Below are 17,907 nucleotides of genomic sequence, written 5' to 3' on the forward strand. Positions count from 1 at the left end.
ATCTAGAGCACGTGGTACAGTGGGGGAAGAGGTGGCTGGTTACTTTAATGCATCTAAAACCAAACTCTTATCTTTACATCATCAACACTCTGATCCCCATCTGGCATCAATTGAAATGGATGGCTCTCGTCTAGGGAAAGCTCCAGGTTTTGATAAGCTTCTAGGCTTGATCTTTTACTCCTGATCTGAAATGGAACACGTACATCAAGTCAGTTGCCAAGGTCCCTGGAAAAATGGTAGGATCCTTCTACCGCTCCAGAAGATATCTCACTACTGATGCAATTCTCTATCTATATAAAAGCCAAGTATGTCTAAGGATGGAGTACTGCTGCCACATCTGGGCAGGAGCTGCTAAAAACAGCCTATCCTGCCTTGACAGAGTACAAAATAGGCTTTGTGGCTTAGTGGGGGATGCCCTTTTCTCTTCCCTGCAACCTCTCTCCCACAAGAGAGACGTTTCGAGCCTATCGTTGTTTTATCATTACTTCCATGACAAGTGCTTGTCTGAGCTCCAATCTCTGGTCCCCACCCTCGCCATCTTTCACGATAAACACCCATCTAGCTGAAACCACTGTCAAAATTTTCCCCACACTTTAACTATGCCTAAATCAAAACGTAGATTCTATGAACAAAGCTTTTTTCTTAGAAGTGCATGCTTGTGGAACTCTCTTCCGTTTACCTGCTTCGCACCTGACTACAACCTGGATGTCTTCAAGTCCAACATAAACAAATTCCTGATGAACCGCCTCTTAAGACACTTTATCAAATCTCCAATACTAATGATTACTACGATACTATCCCATTGATTCCTGTTCACGGAATAACCTTTATCCCCGAGTGGCTTCCAGGCCTTGATAAGTGGTGACTACCTTGTAAAAAAAAAAAAAGGCACAGATAAGTTTTCCTTTTACTTTCTTTACTAAATCGCTTTACTTATTTACTCTCAACATAGACAAAAATATGGCATATGTGTGAACAGAATTTGGATTTAACTACAATTGTTTTAATGTCTGTTTTGAAGTTTGACCACGAAAGAATTCACATAAATCTAGGAAAATATAATAAAAGGAAAAAGGCCAATTCAGCTTTGGAATCGTAGAAGTTATATTTTTTTTTCTTTTTTTTTTCTTTGCTAAACTATGATGATGATAAAAATTTACTTAAAAATATATTGTTAGCAAGAATATATGTGTTTTAGCATGGGCAGAAATAATTATTTGAATTAGTATATATATATATATATATATATATATATATATATATGGTCTTGGATATGACCTTAAATTATATTCAGTGGTGAGGCCCCAGCTTGCGGGCTTTGGGGAGTGTGGAGCCACCCTTTAATTGCCATTGCTCCCAGGTTCACTCTGACCCGGAGTGGTAGTACCTGTTAGGGTCCCAACTATGGGTTAAACAGAAACCAATTTGAAAACAACAAATATATTCTATTAAAAAACTTTTCTTCAAAATCTTTGGATTCGGCATTAAATAGCCTGAAAAGGGTTGATATGCCGTAAAACAAAAACAATCAACCAACCAATCTACACTCATGTAAATGCAGCTTTGTCTGTGTGTGCGAGTTCGTTCCTTATAGACTCCAAAACGCCTGAACAGATTTTCTTTCAAATTTACAGAACTTTAGTGTATAAGTCTGAGAGTGATTGTTGTTTGTCTCAGAATATCCTGATAATCGTTAATCGAAAGCATTATTTTAATTTATCATCGGTAAAGCCATTTTTCCATGTCGTCGCTTAGCAACAATGATAGAACAACAGGCCATGGAAATTCTACTGTGAGTAAGTTAATAGCGTTTCTTTTTTTTTTTTTTTTTTTTTTTTTTTTTGCATGACGTGATCTGTAAGTTCAAACTCTGCACGTAAATTTCTTAATATTTTTATTTCATTGACTGCAGAAAATTTTATAAGACTTGAAAATTTACGTGATTTTTTTTTGTTTTTCTTTTATGACGTAGTCTGTAGGTTTAAAATCCGCACGTAAATTTCTTGTTTTTTTTTTTTTTTTGTTTTTCGTTAACTGGAAAGAAGTTTATATAAAATAATTTTATAAAAGAAACAGTAGGTTCTCTAGAGTGCAATGTAGAATAACATATATTTTGGACTAAGTTGCTCCATGGAGGCGTGTGAAGCTTCCTCCCTGGCGATTTCACGGATTTTGATGACAATAAAAATATAGGAGTGTGAAATATTTGTTGATCATCATTCAATCCCGTGCAACGTCGGGTCTCCCTGCTAGTGTGTGTATGCATATATATTATATATATATATATATATATATATATATATATATGCATATATATTATATATACATATGAGTGCATGCATATTATATATATTATATATGCATAAGTATATATTATATATACATGTGTATATGTATTATATATATATATATATATATATATATATACATATGTATGTATATATTATACTGGCAGTTCAGCCCAGGTTTGCTCGGGCCCTATGTGACTGTTCATAACTTTATGTGCATAAATATATATATATATATATATATATATATATAAATTCTGACTCATGTCCAGGTAACCTACATTTAAAATTTCAAGTGTTTAGACCCAAAATTGGCGGAGGAGTTTGGTAGAGTCTGTAAAGGTCAACTCTTTCTACTTTGCCCTCTTGGTAGCCAAATTTTCGCCTGAAAACTGATTAAAAAGCTTGCTGCATATCTGAATACCCTTTATGTAAAATTTCAAATGTTTAGGCCCAAAATAGGCTAAATAGTTTGTTAGAGACCACAAAGGTCAATCTTTTGAAATATGACCCCTTGGCAGCCAAATTTTCGGCCAAAAACCGATTAAAAAGCTTGCCCTATGTCTGAATACACTTTATGTAAAATTTTAAATGTTTAGACCAAAAATTGGCTGAGCAATTAGGTGGAGACCGCAGAGGTCAAATATTTTTTCAACTTGGATCCGAATTTTGACCTCCTTAACATCTGTGTTGGGCTCAAATCAAATTAGAAACTTTAATACATGTCCAGTTAACCTACATGTAAAATTTCAAGTTTAGACCCAAAATTGGCGGAGAAGTTTGGTAGAGTTTTCAAAGATCAAATCGTTGAACTTTGACCGCTTGATAGCCATATTTCTGGCCGAAAACCGATTAAAAAGATTTTCCCAAATCTCAATACCCCTTATGTCAAATCTCGAGTCTGTAGACTGAAAATTGACAGAGTGGTAGGTAGGTACACACACAGACACACAAACAATTTCACTTTTATAGATATATGACACAGACAAGAATGTACATTGATAAATTATACTTACCTAATAGACCACCACTTGATGATAATGTTGTCACAGAATGTTTCATTTTCAAATTAGTAAACATCTGAAAAGCAAGAAAATAACATTAGAAATTGAATAACACATTTTTCAAACTACTAGAAAAGTAAAAGAAAAACATGGCGACTTTTCTCTTATTTAAAATTCATGCATGTGTAGTAATTTATTGATTTATTCATTATGCATCTTTGAACATCTCTTGTTTTGATCAATAATCTCATTTCAATATTTAATGAGGAAAATAAAACGAAAAGCACAACTTATAATCGAGTAATATAGTTTACTTGAAGCATTGTGTGTAATATATATAATTTAATAATAATTATTTATTTATACATACAGACAGACACTGTCGAAAATATTATTATCATTTCCAATGAAGGTAACTTCGACGTATAAAAACTTCAACAGAAAGACGAAAACAAGCAACCCCAAAGCAAAAGAAAAATAGACTTGGAAACAAACGAACAGTTTTATTAAAAAAAAAAAAAAGAGAGAAACTTAGAGTCCAAAAAAAGTTCACAGCTGTCTTCTGCTAAGATTTTGCTGTCAGCTACAAAGAAAAAGTTCTTTGTATGTAACAGATAAAGGAGATAGAAAGATAGAAAGAAAAATGGGCTGATGAATAGGTTTTTCCTTTTACTACGTACTGCTGTTTTTTTTGTGATATGAGATTTCGAATAACGTAGGCTTCTTTTCTTTTTTTTTGTTAGAAAGTAATAATATTTTTAGCAAAGTTGAAATGAGTTAATTCCCTTTGTTTGAAATTTAAGTTTACATTTTGTAATGTCGTTTTTAAATAAAGTCCTCTCGAGGCCATTAATAGAAATATCTGCAAAGTTAACTTATCTGAAATAATGTTTGGGGAATGTTCTTTTACCGAAGAATTTATTTTCTCATTTTTTTTTTCTGAAGGAATAATCTGTATAAAAAAAAAAAAAAAAAAAAAAAAAAAAAAACGTTCTTCGCATTTTAATGTTCTGAAGAGGCATAAAGTTCGGTGGGAGGAAAAACAACAACAAAAAATAAAACAAAACAAAAAACTCTCCCTAGTTTCTATTTTGAATCCAGTCAGAATAGAAATATTCTCCAGGTGAGGATCGAACTCACGACTTTCATATTACGAGACTGAATAGAAATATTCCTTTCTTTTGACTTAGAAAAACTGCAGCTTGAGACGTGTCCGTTTTCTTCAAGCTTAGAAAAAATATCTAGTGATAGACATTCAACCTTTTCTTGTGAGAATATTTCCCACATGTGTGTTCTCTCCTTCAAGCCGGTACTTTTCCGACATATTTAACTGCAAATCCTCGACAGATTTCTTGGTTTCCCTTGAAGTAAATTTCTCTCTGCGAGATACGAATACGTCAGATAACTTAGCCGCAATCACTTCAACATTTTAACTTCACCAGGTAACTTAGACGAGCCACTTCAACATTTTAACGTCCTGTTTAGACAGAGAAAAGGTAGTACGTCAATACATTTCGAATGTCCATTCCATTCGGAACTCAATCCAATTCCATTCCGACTTCAAATCTACTCCGTGCCATGCTGGACTCATGAAGGATGGAGTACTGTTGCCACATCTGGACAAGAGCTGCTAGAAAGAACTTATCCTGTCTTGATAGAGTTCAAAATAGACTTCATAGCCTCATAGATGTCCTTTTTTCTTCCCTGCAATCTCTATCTCACAGAAGAGATGTTGCGAGTTTGTCTCTGCTTTATCGTTATTTTCATGGCAAGTGCTCGACTGAGCTTCAATCTATGGTCCCTCCTCACCAAACTTTCACAAGAAACACTCTCGCTGAAAACACTATCAATGATTCACCCCATTCTTTATCTGTGCCTAAACCTAAACGTAGATTCCATGAACAAAGCTTCTCTCTTAGAACTGTGCGCCTGTGGAACTGTCTTTTGTTTTCTTGCTTTCCAGCTGACTACAATTTGATTGTCTTTAAGTCCAACGTAAACAAGTTCTTGATGACAAATTTACTGAATTTCCATTACTAACGATTACTATGTTGCTCAATTGACTACTGCACACTCTTAACCCTTATCCTCGAGTGGTCTCTGGGCCTTGATAAATTGTTATGCCTATGTGAAAAAAAAATGTAATGATTTAAAAAGTTAAAAAAAAAAGTGGTTTGGATGCCATCTGCTGTAATCGAATCCAAAACATTCAGCACTCCATCTATAGTCATTATTTAGCACTTTGGCCTTCAGCATCACCGTCTGAGTTGTCTTCAGATGGATAAAAAAGGCTAAAAGTTTAGCAACTAAAAAATGTATATGTACATATGCTCAAAATTTAGTTGATTTACTCCTGCCAAAAATCAACTTTTTTTGTTTCAATTTTGAACCCTTAGCAGCTATTTTACAGGCTAAAAACCAAATCAAAAGTGTTCCCGAGGTCAAAATGTCTGCAGTCTAATTATTTAGAGAGGAGTTTGATAACCGATTCCATACTAAATTACTGATTCTGATACTTTATAAATCTCTAAATATTTAACTATAAATTTATCATTTTTTTCTTGATTACCGTAAAGCTAAATGTTAAATGTCCATATATTTTCTCAAACATAAAATCACACTTGTGAGCATTTTAGCTTTATTGGTAATTTAAAATAAATCAATAAATATTCATTATTTTATTATTACTATCCAGAAGTAGAATATTTTGTTTTAAACAAAATCAAATGAAAAAAGATAATTTAAAGAATCGTTTTTAGCATCGGAAAAATAGAGACAAATTTTTCCAATACTGATTCTGATGTTTCCAATTTTCCGATTTTTCCAATTCCCGATTCCGATTAATCGTCCAAACACTAATTAATACTTTTAAAAATAATCAAAACGACCAATGGGAATTTATTTCCTTTGTAAATGTTACATCCGTCATCTTTTTTTTTTTTTTTTTAATAAACTAGCATTTCAGCTCGGCGTTGCCCGGATGTTTGGAGGTGTATGTTGAGCAAAAAAAAAAAAGAAAAAAAAAGTGGTCAATTTTTTAAACTTTGACCCCTATTATGACTCCTTAGCATTTATTGTTTGGGACTCAAATGAAGTGTTTAAGTTAGGTCCACGTCCAAGGAAGTTATATCTAAAATTTCAAGTGTTTAGACCCAAAATTGGCGGAGGAGTTTGGTAGAGTTCTCAAAGGTCAAACCGTTGAACTCTGACCCCTTAACAGCCAAATTTCTGGCCGAAAACCAATCACATCGATTTTCCCAAATCTCAGTACCCTGTATATCAAATTTCGAGTCTGTAGACTAAAAATTGACAGAGTTATTGCGTAGGGAAATGTACACAGACATGTTCACTTTTATAAATATACTAGCATTTCAGCCCGGCGTTGCCCGGGTGTTTGGATGTGTATGTTGAGCAAAAAAAAAAGTGGTAGTAGGAAGGCAGGCTCGAACTCGTACCGCAAAGGAGGAAAAGAACGGGGTAAAACCTAACGTTTACCGGAAGCGACATTTTTTAAAATTAAGGCTAGACAATCTAAAGGAAAGGATAACATTCAAAAATATCGGCGAAAAAAGTGACCCCCCCCTATAGAAAAGTGCCTAGTTGAAGGGGAAGATATTAATGTTTTTAGCCAATTTTTCGATATTTGTCGTATGAAAGGTCGAACTTTAAAACGATACTGATCTTGGTAAAATCCGTCGCCTCTATTGAAAGTTTAAGGCAGACATGCAAACAGACATACATACATACATTTATATATTGGTAACTAAAAATTTCCGACCCAAACTGATGAAAAAGCTTACCCTATCTCTGAATACCCTTTATGTAAAATTTCAAATATTTAGACCAGAAATTGTCTGAGTAATTTCGAAGAGACCACAGAGGTCAATTTTTTAAAATACTTTGACCCCTATTATGACCCCTAAAAATTTATTATTTTGGGCTCAAATCAAGTTATTAAGTTAGATCAATGTCCAAGAAACCTATATCTAAAATTTCAAGTGCGTAGACCCAAAATTGTTGGAGGAGTTTGGTAGAGTTCTCAAAGCTCAAATCGAACTTTGACCCCTTAATCGCCAAATTTCTGGCCAAAAACCGATCACATCGAATTCCCAAAATCTCAGTACCCTGTATATCAGATTTCGAGTCTGTAGACTAAAAATTGACAGAGTTATTGCGTAGAGAAATGTACAGACACACATACACACGTTCACTTTATATATATGATAGATAGATTGGCAATGCTTGTTTATATGTTTGTTTATATAAGAAAGTCATAGAGCATATATTTTTCAAATAAATGTGTTATAATAACGTCAAAACATGTGCATATTACGAGACATCTTGAAAGACAAAAAGGAAGTGGGTGTTTCTGTGCTGCATTCGAATTGATTGTAAAAAAATACTGGCACATGGAATGAAAAAGTCGAGGACCCCTAATCGAAGGTCTTTCTGTACATGATGTAGCCATGAGTTTGTCAAGACAAGCTGGCATGAGGATACTTCCTCCTATAAGTAAACCTTGACTAAATATTCAAAATAAGTTGTTTTTTTTTACAAAAGGTTCACCACATTATCAAGGCCGGAAGGCTACGTGAGGATAAGGGTTAATGGGTGTATGGTAGTCGTTGGGACAATAGCGTAGTAATCGTTAGAAGTGGGAATTCGGTATAATTGGATTATTTAAGGGGCCGGCCCAGCAACAATTGGTTTACATTTGACTTGAAGACGACCATATTGTAGTGAGCTGGAAAGTAGGCCAGTGGAAAAAAGTTCCACAAGTGGCCACTTTTAAGAAAGAAGTTTAATTAATGAAATCCATGCTTACATTTAGAGAGATGGAGAGTGAGGGTGAGGGAAATTGTTGATAGTAGTTGTAGCTAGTCGAGTGTTTTTTTTTAAGTTTGGCAAAGAGGGACCATAGATTGAAGCTCAGACGAGCATTTGCCATGAGAATAATGATTCGAAACCCTAACAAAATCCCCTTGTATTATTTGGATTCATCGGACTACTGTTCTCATCTTGAGTGTGATTTTCACAACGTTTTGATTGATGTAACCTCCGGCCTTCTTCAAGTGTATCTTGTCGAACTCGGGAATATTTGTCAGAGATTACATCGACCGAAACGGTGTAAAAATCACACCCAAGATGAGAGAACAGTAGTCTGACGAATCCAAATACAAATAACCAATCCTTGTTCCAAAAATTCAGAAACGCCAAAATCCTCTCACTAGATTGGAGCTCAGACTAGCATTTGCTATGAAAATAATGATTCAAAGCCTAAACAAAACCCCCTCGGTATAGCTATTCTACACTGGCTTACACAAGATACTCAACCAGACCAGATGATTTTTTCCAATATAATTACCGATTCCGTACTAAATTCCCGATTCTGATACAATTACTGATTCCGATTCTTTATAAATCTCTAAAGATTTAACTATACAGTTGTACTTTTACTCTGATTACTGTAAAAACATACATGTTAAATGTGCAGATATTTTCCTAAACGTAAAAATATACCTGTGGTGGACGATCTATCGATTTTAGCTTCACTGGTGGTTTCAAATCAATAAATATTTATTATTTTATCATTATTACCAGCAATGGAAGATTTAGCTTTAAACGGAATCAAATAAAAAAGACAATTAGAAGAATCGTTTTGGCATCGGAAAATCGGTACAAATTTTTCTGATACCGATTAATCGTCTCAACACTAATTGGAATCTAGTAAGACCAAGAAATCAAAAGGAAGATATACTAGATATAACGTAGTTAACTGATCGATAAGTGATAGGAAAATGAATATTCTTAATTGCTTTACTAATTGGACATTTATGAGATAAAATAGAACTTTAATGGAATATTCAAATATCTAGGTGTCTCATATGGAGATCACGTATCAGCCCCAGGGAGGGATCCCTTGATTTTTGTAGAACTTCGACTGAAAAAATAATAAAAAGATAAATTTGGGTCAAGTTTGTTTTGGGCCCAAAATGGCCAAATGTAGAAAAAAAAGGCCACCTAAAATCTTTACTTCTAATTTTAATTAATGTAATTTAATGAGATGCGTTTGTAATTAATGTAATTTAATGAGATGCGTTTGTAATTAATGTAATTTAATGAGATGCGTTTGTAATTAATGTAATTTAATGAGATGCGTTTTAAATTAATGTAATTTAATGAGATGCGTTTTTAATTAATTTAATTTAATGAGATGCGTTTTTAATTAATTTAATTTAATGAGACGCGTTTGTAATTAATCTAATTTAATGAGACGCGTTTGTAATTAATCTAATTTAATGAGACGCGTTTGTAATTAATCTAATTTAATGAGACGCGTTTGTAATTAATCTAATTTAATGAGACGCGTTTGTAATTAATCTAATTTAATGAGACGCGTTTGTAATTAATCTAATTTAATGAGATGCGTTTTTAATTAATGTAATTTAATGAGATGCGTTTTTAATTAATGTAATTTAATGAGATGCGTTTGTAATTAATCTAATTTAATGATATGCGTTTGTAATTAATCTAATTTAATGAGATGCGTTTGTAATTAATGTAATTTAATGAGATGCGTTTGTAATTAATGTAATTTAATGAGATGCGTTTGCAATTAATGTAATTTAATGAGATGCGTTTGCAATTAATGTAATTTAATGAGATGCGTTTGTAATTAATGTAATTTAATGAGATGCGTTTGTAATTAATGTAATTTAATGAGATGCGTTTGTAAGCAAAACATTCATTCATTCAAATAGTGTCCTGCCTGGTGCAGGCATTGACAGCTATGGTTCTTCATCCATCTCTCTTCCTCGAAGCATTCATGAATTCATTGTTGCTCATTATTTTTAATGTTGCCCACGTGTTCAGACTGTCAGCGTATGCTTCTCGCTATCATTTGCTTTCCTACCGAGCGAGGTATTCTGATTCAGAAACCCATTCATGCCGTTTCTCGAATAAAGAGCCTGGTGTATTGTCATAGATTTCTTTGCAATTGTACAGACATTAGGTTGCAGCTTCTTTCTGTCCGAGCAGTGCCCATACTAGGCGATTGTCCTGACCATTATACCCACGGGTATCTTCTGCTCAGTACAACGAAATATGAAACCATGAATTGAATTGTTTGTTTCTATTTTACATCAGTCACTTGCGTTCCATGACTTCATGTTACCCTTATCGGGGGGGGGGGCTAAAGTGGGTTCTCGACCTTGCGCAAGAGTTTCTCACAGAGAAAAGGAGGCACCTCATTTTTCCTTTGATAGTAGTGCTGCCCCGTAACCCACTATACATATTTTAAAAATGGATAATGCTTACAAACAAATGTAATATATAAAACCACAACGAAAGCTAAACGAAACGAAAATTGGACAGGGTTCAAAAGAGAGTTGCCAACCTGATAGGTCCTGAACTTTCATCTAGGCTTCAGCCTCTGTCCCATCGACGAGATGTTGCATCCCTCTGCCTGTTCTACAAATACTTTAATGGTGAATGCTCTGACGAACTGCAAACACTTGTACCTCCCCGACGTAACTACCCCCGACAAACCCGACAAGCTACTAAGTCTCATCCCTTTACAGTAGAGATCCCTAGGTGCAAGAAAGCCTTTTACTCCAATAGTTTCTTCCCCAGAACTGCGGGTCCTTGGAACTCCCTTCCGGGATTCTGCTTTCCCAACTGTACTGATATGCAGAAGTTCAAGTGTAATGTGAACAAACATCTTTCTACTCATCTCCCTTCATAATGACCCTGCTAATTAAGTCCCTGATAGTAGCCCCCTGCTTCAAAGTGGCGCTGTGCCTTGTTTGGGGTGAAAATTGAAAAAAAAAAAATGAATATATTAGTGTTGAAACAATAATTGGTGCCCCGGCAAAAGGAGGGTCGATCTGTAAATTCCCCCTTGTCTGTTCGTCTGTCCACACTTTTCTCAATAACTATGCCTTGGAATTTTTTGAAATTTTGCACAAACATTAAACATGTTTTGAATAAAAAAAATAACAACGGATTTTTCAGAAAAACTCAGGTGCCTTTAGGATTAAAATAACTAAAATTGGCATTTTTGTGCTTAATTAAAAAAAAATTGATGCCTTGGATTTTTATAAAACTTTCTGAAAAGTTATAACTAACTGCTTTATATATAGTTTTGTTTGTCTATACTCGCGATAACTCTTGGATGTGCCCCAGGGGCTCTTTTAGGGCTAATAAAAACATTCCACTTTTGGGACTATTTCACCATATTTGTCCTAAATTTTGTGTGTATGTCTATTTAGCAGTTTTGCATGGTGCTGAACTCAAATTTACATATGTTAAGGCCTTGGGGACTTTTGGGGCTAAATAGAGGAGGGACAAATTATAGACTTAGTCATACATTTTGGGGCTAAATGGGGTGGGTTTTTATGCCTCGTTCACTGTGCACTCACGGGGGATCATGCGTGTTTCACTTGTTTTTAATACGATTTACTCCACATATGACATGAACCACTTGATGTAAGGAGGTAAAAAATATCACTTTGTGGGGAAAAACGAATGATGTCCTTAGTGTTATATTAATAGATTCTCACCCAGAAAACAGCAATTCTTTTCCTTTGTCAGAAACATTGCTTATGGAATATGAGGACTAGAGGACAAAATACAGAAAGCAAAAGTTACAAGATAGCTGAAAGTAAACCCAATGTCTACTTTCTATTTTTACCAAAATTTTCCTGATTTTTTTTTTTTTTTTACATGGGGGATCACCTCTTATCAAGGCCCAGAAGCCACTCGGGGATAAGGGTTATTGTGTGTACAATAATCAATGGGATAATATCGTAGTAATAATTGGTATTGGAGATTTGATAAAGTGTCTTACTTAAGGGGGCGATTAATAAGGAATTTGTTTATGTTGGACTTGAAGACATCCAAGTTGTAGTCAAGTGGCAAATAGGCAAACGGAAGAGAATTCCACAGGCGTGCACTTCTAAGAAAGAAGCTCTGTTCATGGAATCTACGTTTTGATTTAGGCACAGATAAAGAGTGAGGGAAATTACTGACAGTGGCTTTAGCTAGATGGGTGTTTATTGTGAAAGATTGGTGAGGGGGGACCGGAGATTGGAGCTCAGACGAGCACTTGCTATGGAAGTAATGATAAAACAAAGACAGGCTCGCAACGTCTCTTCTGTGGGAGAGAGGTTGCAGGGAAGAGAAAAGGGCATCCCCCACTAAGCCACAAAGTCTATTTTGTACTTTATCAAGGCAGGATAGGCTGTTTTTAGCCCAGATTCCGATAGAATTACTAATTTTGTTCTAAATTCCCGACTCTTATACAATTACCAATCATGATTCGTTAAAAAAATTTTTGAATATTTAATTAGGGAAGTGTTGTTTTTTTTTTTTAATTTTCAAATTATCCTAAAAAAGTTTACTCTTCAAAAAAGGTGGAATCTAAATTTATGATAACTTCTCTATTAATCCCAAAATTTTGTACTTTATCAAGGCAGGATAGGCTGTTTTTAGCCCAGATTCTGATAGAATTACTAATTTTGTTCTAAATTCCCGACTCTTATACAATTACCAATCATGATTCGGTGACTATCTTTATCGCTCTGAAGTATAGTTCTGGCAAGTTCTAAGGAGCCCACCTTCCCAGGCTTTGCCTCCTCACCCTTTGAGAAGGGGGTTAGTTTATTACTAATTACCTTAAACGTCCCAACTAGTTTAATTTTATTGCTTTGTTTTATAGCATTTAAAATCTTTTTGCATTATAAATAACCGCATCCAGACATTTTGGTAAAAGTTTTTATGCTTTATATTCTTTATATCTTTAAGAATTTATTCATTTGGTTGTTTTGTAGAAAGAAATTGTTTTGTTTTGAGCTTTGCAGAACATGATTGAGTTCTGCAAAAAGAGAGAGTAAAAAAACAATGGCATCAATGTTTGGTGAATTTTAGGTGTGTGTGAGAGAGAGAGAGAGAGAGAGGGGACCAGAGATTGGAGTTCAGACGTCTGAACTCCAATCTCTGGTCACCCCTCGCCAATCTTTCACGAAAAACACCCGTCTAGCTGAATCCACTGTGAAAAATTTCCCCCACTCTTTATCTGTGCCTAAATCAAAACGTGGATTCCATGAACAAAGCTTCTTTCTTAGAACTGCACGCCTGTGGAACTCTGTTCCGTCTGCCTGCTTCCCACCTGACTACAACTTGGATGTGTTCAAGTCCAACGTTAACAAATTCCTAATGAACCGCCCCCTTAAGTAAACACTTCATCAAATCTCCACACTAAAGTAATGTACTTGCAATAACCCTTATCTCTGAGTGGCTTCCGGGCCTTGATAAGTGGTGACCTCTGTGTAAAAAAAAAAAAAAAAAGAGAGAGAGAGAGAGAGAATATCTTCAGACGGCCTGATCTGGTAACACCAGAGCTCCTACTGAAGAATGCCGATTGAACTGCCAAGGCAATTTTTATTCAAGCAGAATACTCTCCCCTTTTGAGTGCTGGTTTCAAAATCCCATTTTCTCAACCTTGTGTCACATCTTCCCATTATGGAAGGTAGATAAATAACATTTCTATTTATATGAGGTGCCTTCAATAAGTTTCCAGACTTTTTGTGTACAGATATTTCAAATTGTTGTAGACTCTTGAAAATTCAGTATGTTATTGCTATATATATATTATGAGATGACTGACCAGTTTTTATGGTTTCAGGTTCAAATGAACATCTACAACAAGAATTTTAATACACCCTACTAAATTCCGATTGACACAGTTGGTGAATTTCAAAAATACAGTCTGCATGTGAGGACACTTTAGAAAAACGATATGCAATAAAATTCTGTTTTAAACTCGGAAAAATGCCACAGAAACGTATAGAATACTTCACAGTGCTTTTGGAGCATCTTGCATGATTCGAACATTAGATTTTGAGTGGCATAAGAGATTCAAGGAAGCCAGAGAGTCTATGAGGTGTGGAAGGAGTAAGGAAGTCAGAACACCAGAGTTGATTGGCCAAATAAAGAATTTAATGGATAAGGACCGCCGTGTGTCTATAGAGATGATACGTGCACAGTTTGGGAACTGTACACACAATTATTCACGAGAAACTGAAGATGCAGAAGATTTGCACAAAATTTGTCCCAAGGGTTGTCAGAAAAGATCAGAAAGAAAAACATTGCCATGACTAAGATTGGCATCAAGACAGTTCCTCACCCTTCCTATACGCCAGACCTTGCTCCCTGGGACTTTTGATTATTCCCTATGCTCAAGGAAAACCTTAGAGTCTGTCGTTATGAGACAACTGAGGAGATGAAAGAGGCTATGATGAGGGTTATTGACACGCTTACACAAGAGGACTTCCACGAAGCCTTCCAGAAGTTGTTGGAACGGTACAACAAGTAGATTGCAGCCAGAGGAGATTACTTCAAAAGGGGACTAGAGCTTTATGCGTGTACTATCAATAAAAGTAACCATACAAGAAAAGGTCTGGAAATTTATTTAAGGCACTGTGTATATGTATAAAAAGGGAGATGAATTAACCTTTTCTGGTATGTTAACTAGTGCAGTTTATTTGCAAGCACTTTTCACTTGGTTGCTTAAGACCAAAGACCAAACAATTTTCCATTCTACGTCTTGTTATCTACTCTAAACTCTTCCTGTTTCCATTGGTACATAGCAATTATTGACAATCAATTGCAATTCAACGGCAGAGAGAAAAGACACACGACAATGAGACATATCAGCTGCTTGAGGATAAACATTGGCTTTGGACCTACCATCATATATATATATATGGCATAATCACGTTTTACACCGGTTCCTGCTAGATCACCGGTTAAGCAACGTTCAGCCTGGTCAGTACCAGATGGGTGACCAATTTGGAAATACCAGACACTGTATGTAGAGGGACGTTGACACCTTCCTCCAACAGTTTCACAAATCAACATCGTCATCTCCCCTAACGAGATTATACATGTGACTGGGGTCTGCTTGTGAATTTCATATTCCTATGAGACTTCCTCCTTTGGAGGAAGTCGGTTAAACTTGCCTTAGGATTAGTTTTAATGTTCATTTCTACTATCCTCAGTCATGTTAGTTTTTTTCTTTTTACTTTTATTTTCTCCAATCAGGGCACATTACCAGTGAGACGAAACGGATTCCTGTGGTTAGTGGCGAGATTTATAGGGGCATCCTAAGTAGGGAGTTAGGCAGCAAAATGCTTACATTACATTACAATTATTGGTAATCAATTTCAGTTCAATCGGGTCCTGGATATGACCTAAAACTCCATCCGATGGTGAAGCCCCAGCTTGTGGGCTTTGGGGAGTGTGGAGCCACCCTTTAATTGCCATTGCTCCCAGGTCCACTCTGACCCGGAGTGGTAGTACCTGTTAGGGTTCCAACTATGGGTTGAATAGAAACCGACTTGAAAAAAACAAAACAAATATATTCTATTAAAAAATTCTTCAAATCACTGGATTCGGCATTAAATAACCTGAAAAGGGATGATATGCCGTAAAAAGAAAAACAACCAACCCATCAGTTCAATCGTAGAGAGAAAATACACACGACAATGAGATCGCTTGAGGCTGCTTGAGAACCTGATGTTGATTTTATAAACTCATGTCTTGAATTCAAGTTTAAAATGCAAAAGTCAAGTATCACGGTTCAATTGTGCTTTAAACAAAAGCATTCATTTCGAACGCGCTCCTGTTATATTAAAGCACCTACTGTTGATTTTATATGCCAGACATTTGTTTGTGCGGTAATAAAACTTCTCAAATGCACTTGTGACGTTAGACTTTGTAAAAGTAGTAACTTTCGTCAAAATCGGACTGTTTCATTTTTAATGTGTTTTTTTTTTCAATTATAGATTTTCGTTAATTATCAGAAGCCTTCCGGTACAAAACCTATCTAAGAACACTCTCATACACATAAGGTACATTTGTGTGAAATTTCAAAAAAATAAAAAAATAAATAAAAAAAATAAAAAAAAATGATTAAAATAAATTAAAAAATCGGCCTAGCCGTTTTGGAGTTCATAAGAAATGGACACACAGACAGTTCCTTTTATATAATAGTAGAGATAGAAATAGAGATTTCATCGATTTTCTTCATTGTAGTAATAATAACTAGGGGGGGGGCTGTGGAAATTCCACCGGCGACTCATTCATATGTAATATATTGATGTTGGCATTCTGTAGATGTTCAGTGTAAATGGAGACGCTCTGATATTATTGTAGTTCTTTTGTTAAAATTGCAAAAATATTTATCTAAGCTAGCAGGGAGCCTGGCATAGCCCGGTCGTAAAGTACGCTTAAATATCATATTTTAATTCTTGCAGATTTCGTATATATTATTATAGAGATAATGTTCTATTGATTTTTATATAATATAAAGTTTCGATTTCAAAAAGAAAAAAAAAATATATATCCATATGACTTGGGTGCATCAGCTATAATCGAAACCGAAACCAAAACTTATGAAAAATTCTTGGTAAAATTATTTATAAAATGTTAATGACGTGAGTGCCATCGAAATCAAAACTTAAGAATTCTTGGAAAACTTAATTATTGCAAGAAATGGAAATCCATTACAAATACAGTCACTCGAATGTAATTGTGATGCACGATATAAATAACACACACGCTATCCTATTAATCTATAGATAAGTTATCGTAAAATTAAACACACGTTGAGTGTTTTTTTTTCTGTTGAAAAGTACCCTCGTTTTCAGGTTGACGTCAGTTCGTCATATTACGGCGTTTTTTTCGGCTGTTTATGAATTTTTGCGTCAGCAAAATAGGTTTCATCTGCTTCAGAAGTTGTACCAGTACCGCATTTTGTTGCCTAAGACAAACAACCCACACACAGGCGTTTGTATATCACCGCATCTAAACATCAACTGTCGTCTCTAGCTGATAACTATTTCAAAGATTTCCATCTCTCTAGTTTCGCGTAATCTGGCTCAACCAATCAGAGCTTTTGCTGTCTATTTCCCTAACCAACAATGCTTAAAAAAATTAAAATAACTTTCTAATAGAATATATTTTTTTCCTTGCGATAAGAATTTGATGTAAATCGTTTTGAATGGCAGCACAATTCTTAAAAAAGCAAACAAACAAAAACAAAAATAAATAATAGATAAATAAAATAAAAGATGGGAAATCTCCCAAGGAAACTCGGATGGACATGTCTATCAATAAAGAATAAATAAAAAGCAACTTGATGCGCCACGTTAATCTTTGTTTTAAAAAATAATTATATTGACGTTTCTACGACATTTTTTGGCGCGTAAAATCTAAGCCTTAAAATAACAATAAAAATAAACCAAACGAAATAAAAGAAAAAAGACGATACAGATGGTGAAGTATCTTTGCGGATTAAGTTCTTTACTAAAGATGATGCTTTTATTGGGAAATCATATGTTCATGAGCCCAGACAAAAAAAAAAAAAAAAAAAAAAAAAAAAGAAAGAATGAATTAGTCCTCGCGCGAAAGAGCAATATACAAAATGTTTTAAATAATAATAACAATAACAAAGACTTTCGCTGGCGAGGACTACTATTAACCGTAACCAGTTATACAGTCCTTTTGAAATTTTCATCTCTATTATCTCGTTATGTACTGAATATTTGTTAATG

At 34.8% G+C, this 17,907-nt stretch overlaps 1 protein-coding gene across 3 annotated transcripts in view; it reads right to left on the reverse strand.

Moving 5' to 3' along the window:
• Positions 1 to 17,907, reverse strand: part of LOC145254646 (protocadherin Fat 4-like) — a 1,852,201-nt gene that overhangs the window by 439,068 nt on the left and 1,395,226 nt on the right. For all 3 annotated transcript variants that reach the window (XM_080113277.1, XM_080113278.1, XM_080113279.1), the window contains one exon: positions 3,305 to 3,368. In XM_080113277.1, the coding sequence (XP_079969403.1) occupies positions 3,305 to 3,368 (64 nt within the window). The remainder of the gene's footprint in view (positions 1 to 3,304; positions 3,369 to 17,907) is intronic.

The sequence above is a fragment of the Euprymna scolopes genome, chromosome 30 (assembly GCF_053919585.1).
Source record: "Euprymna scolopes isolate OS-2025 chromosome 30, ASM5391958v1, whole genome shotgun sequence".
NCBI lineage: Eukaryota > Metazoa > Mollusca > Cephalopoda > Sepiida > Sepiolidae > Euprymna > Euprymna scolopes.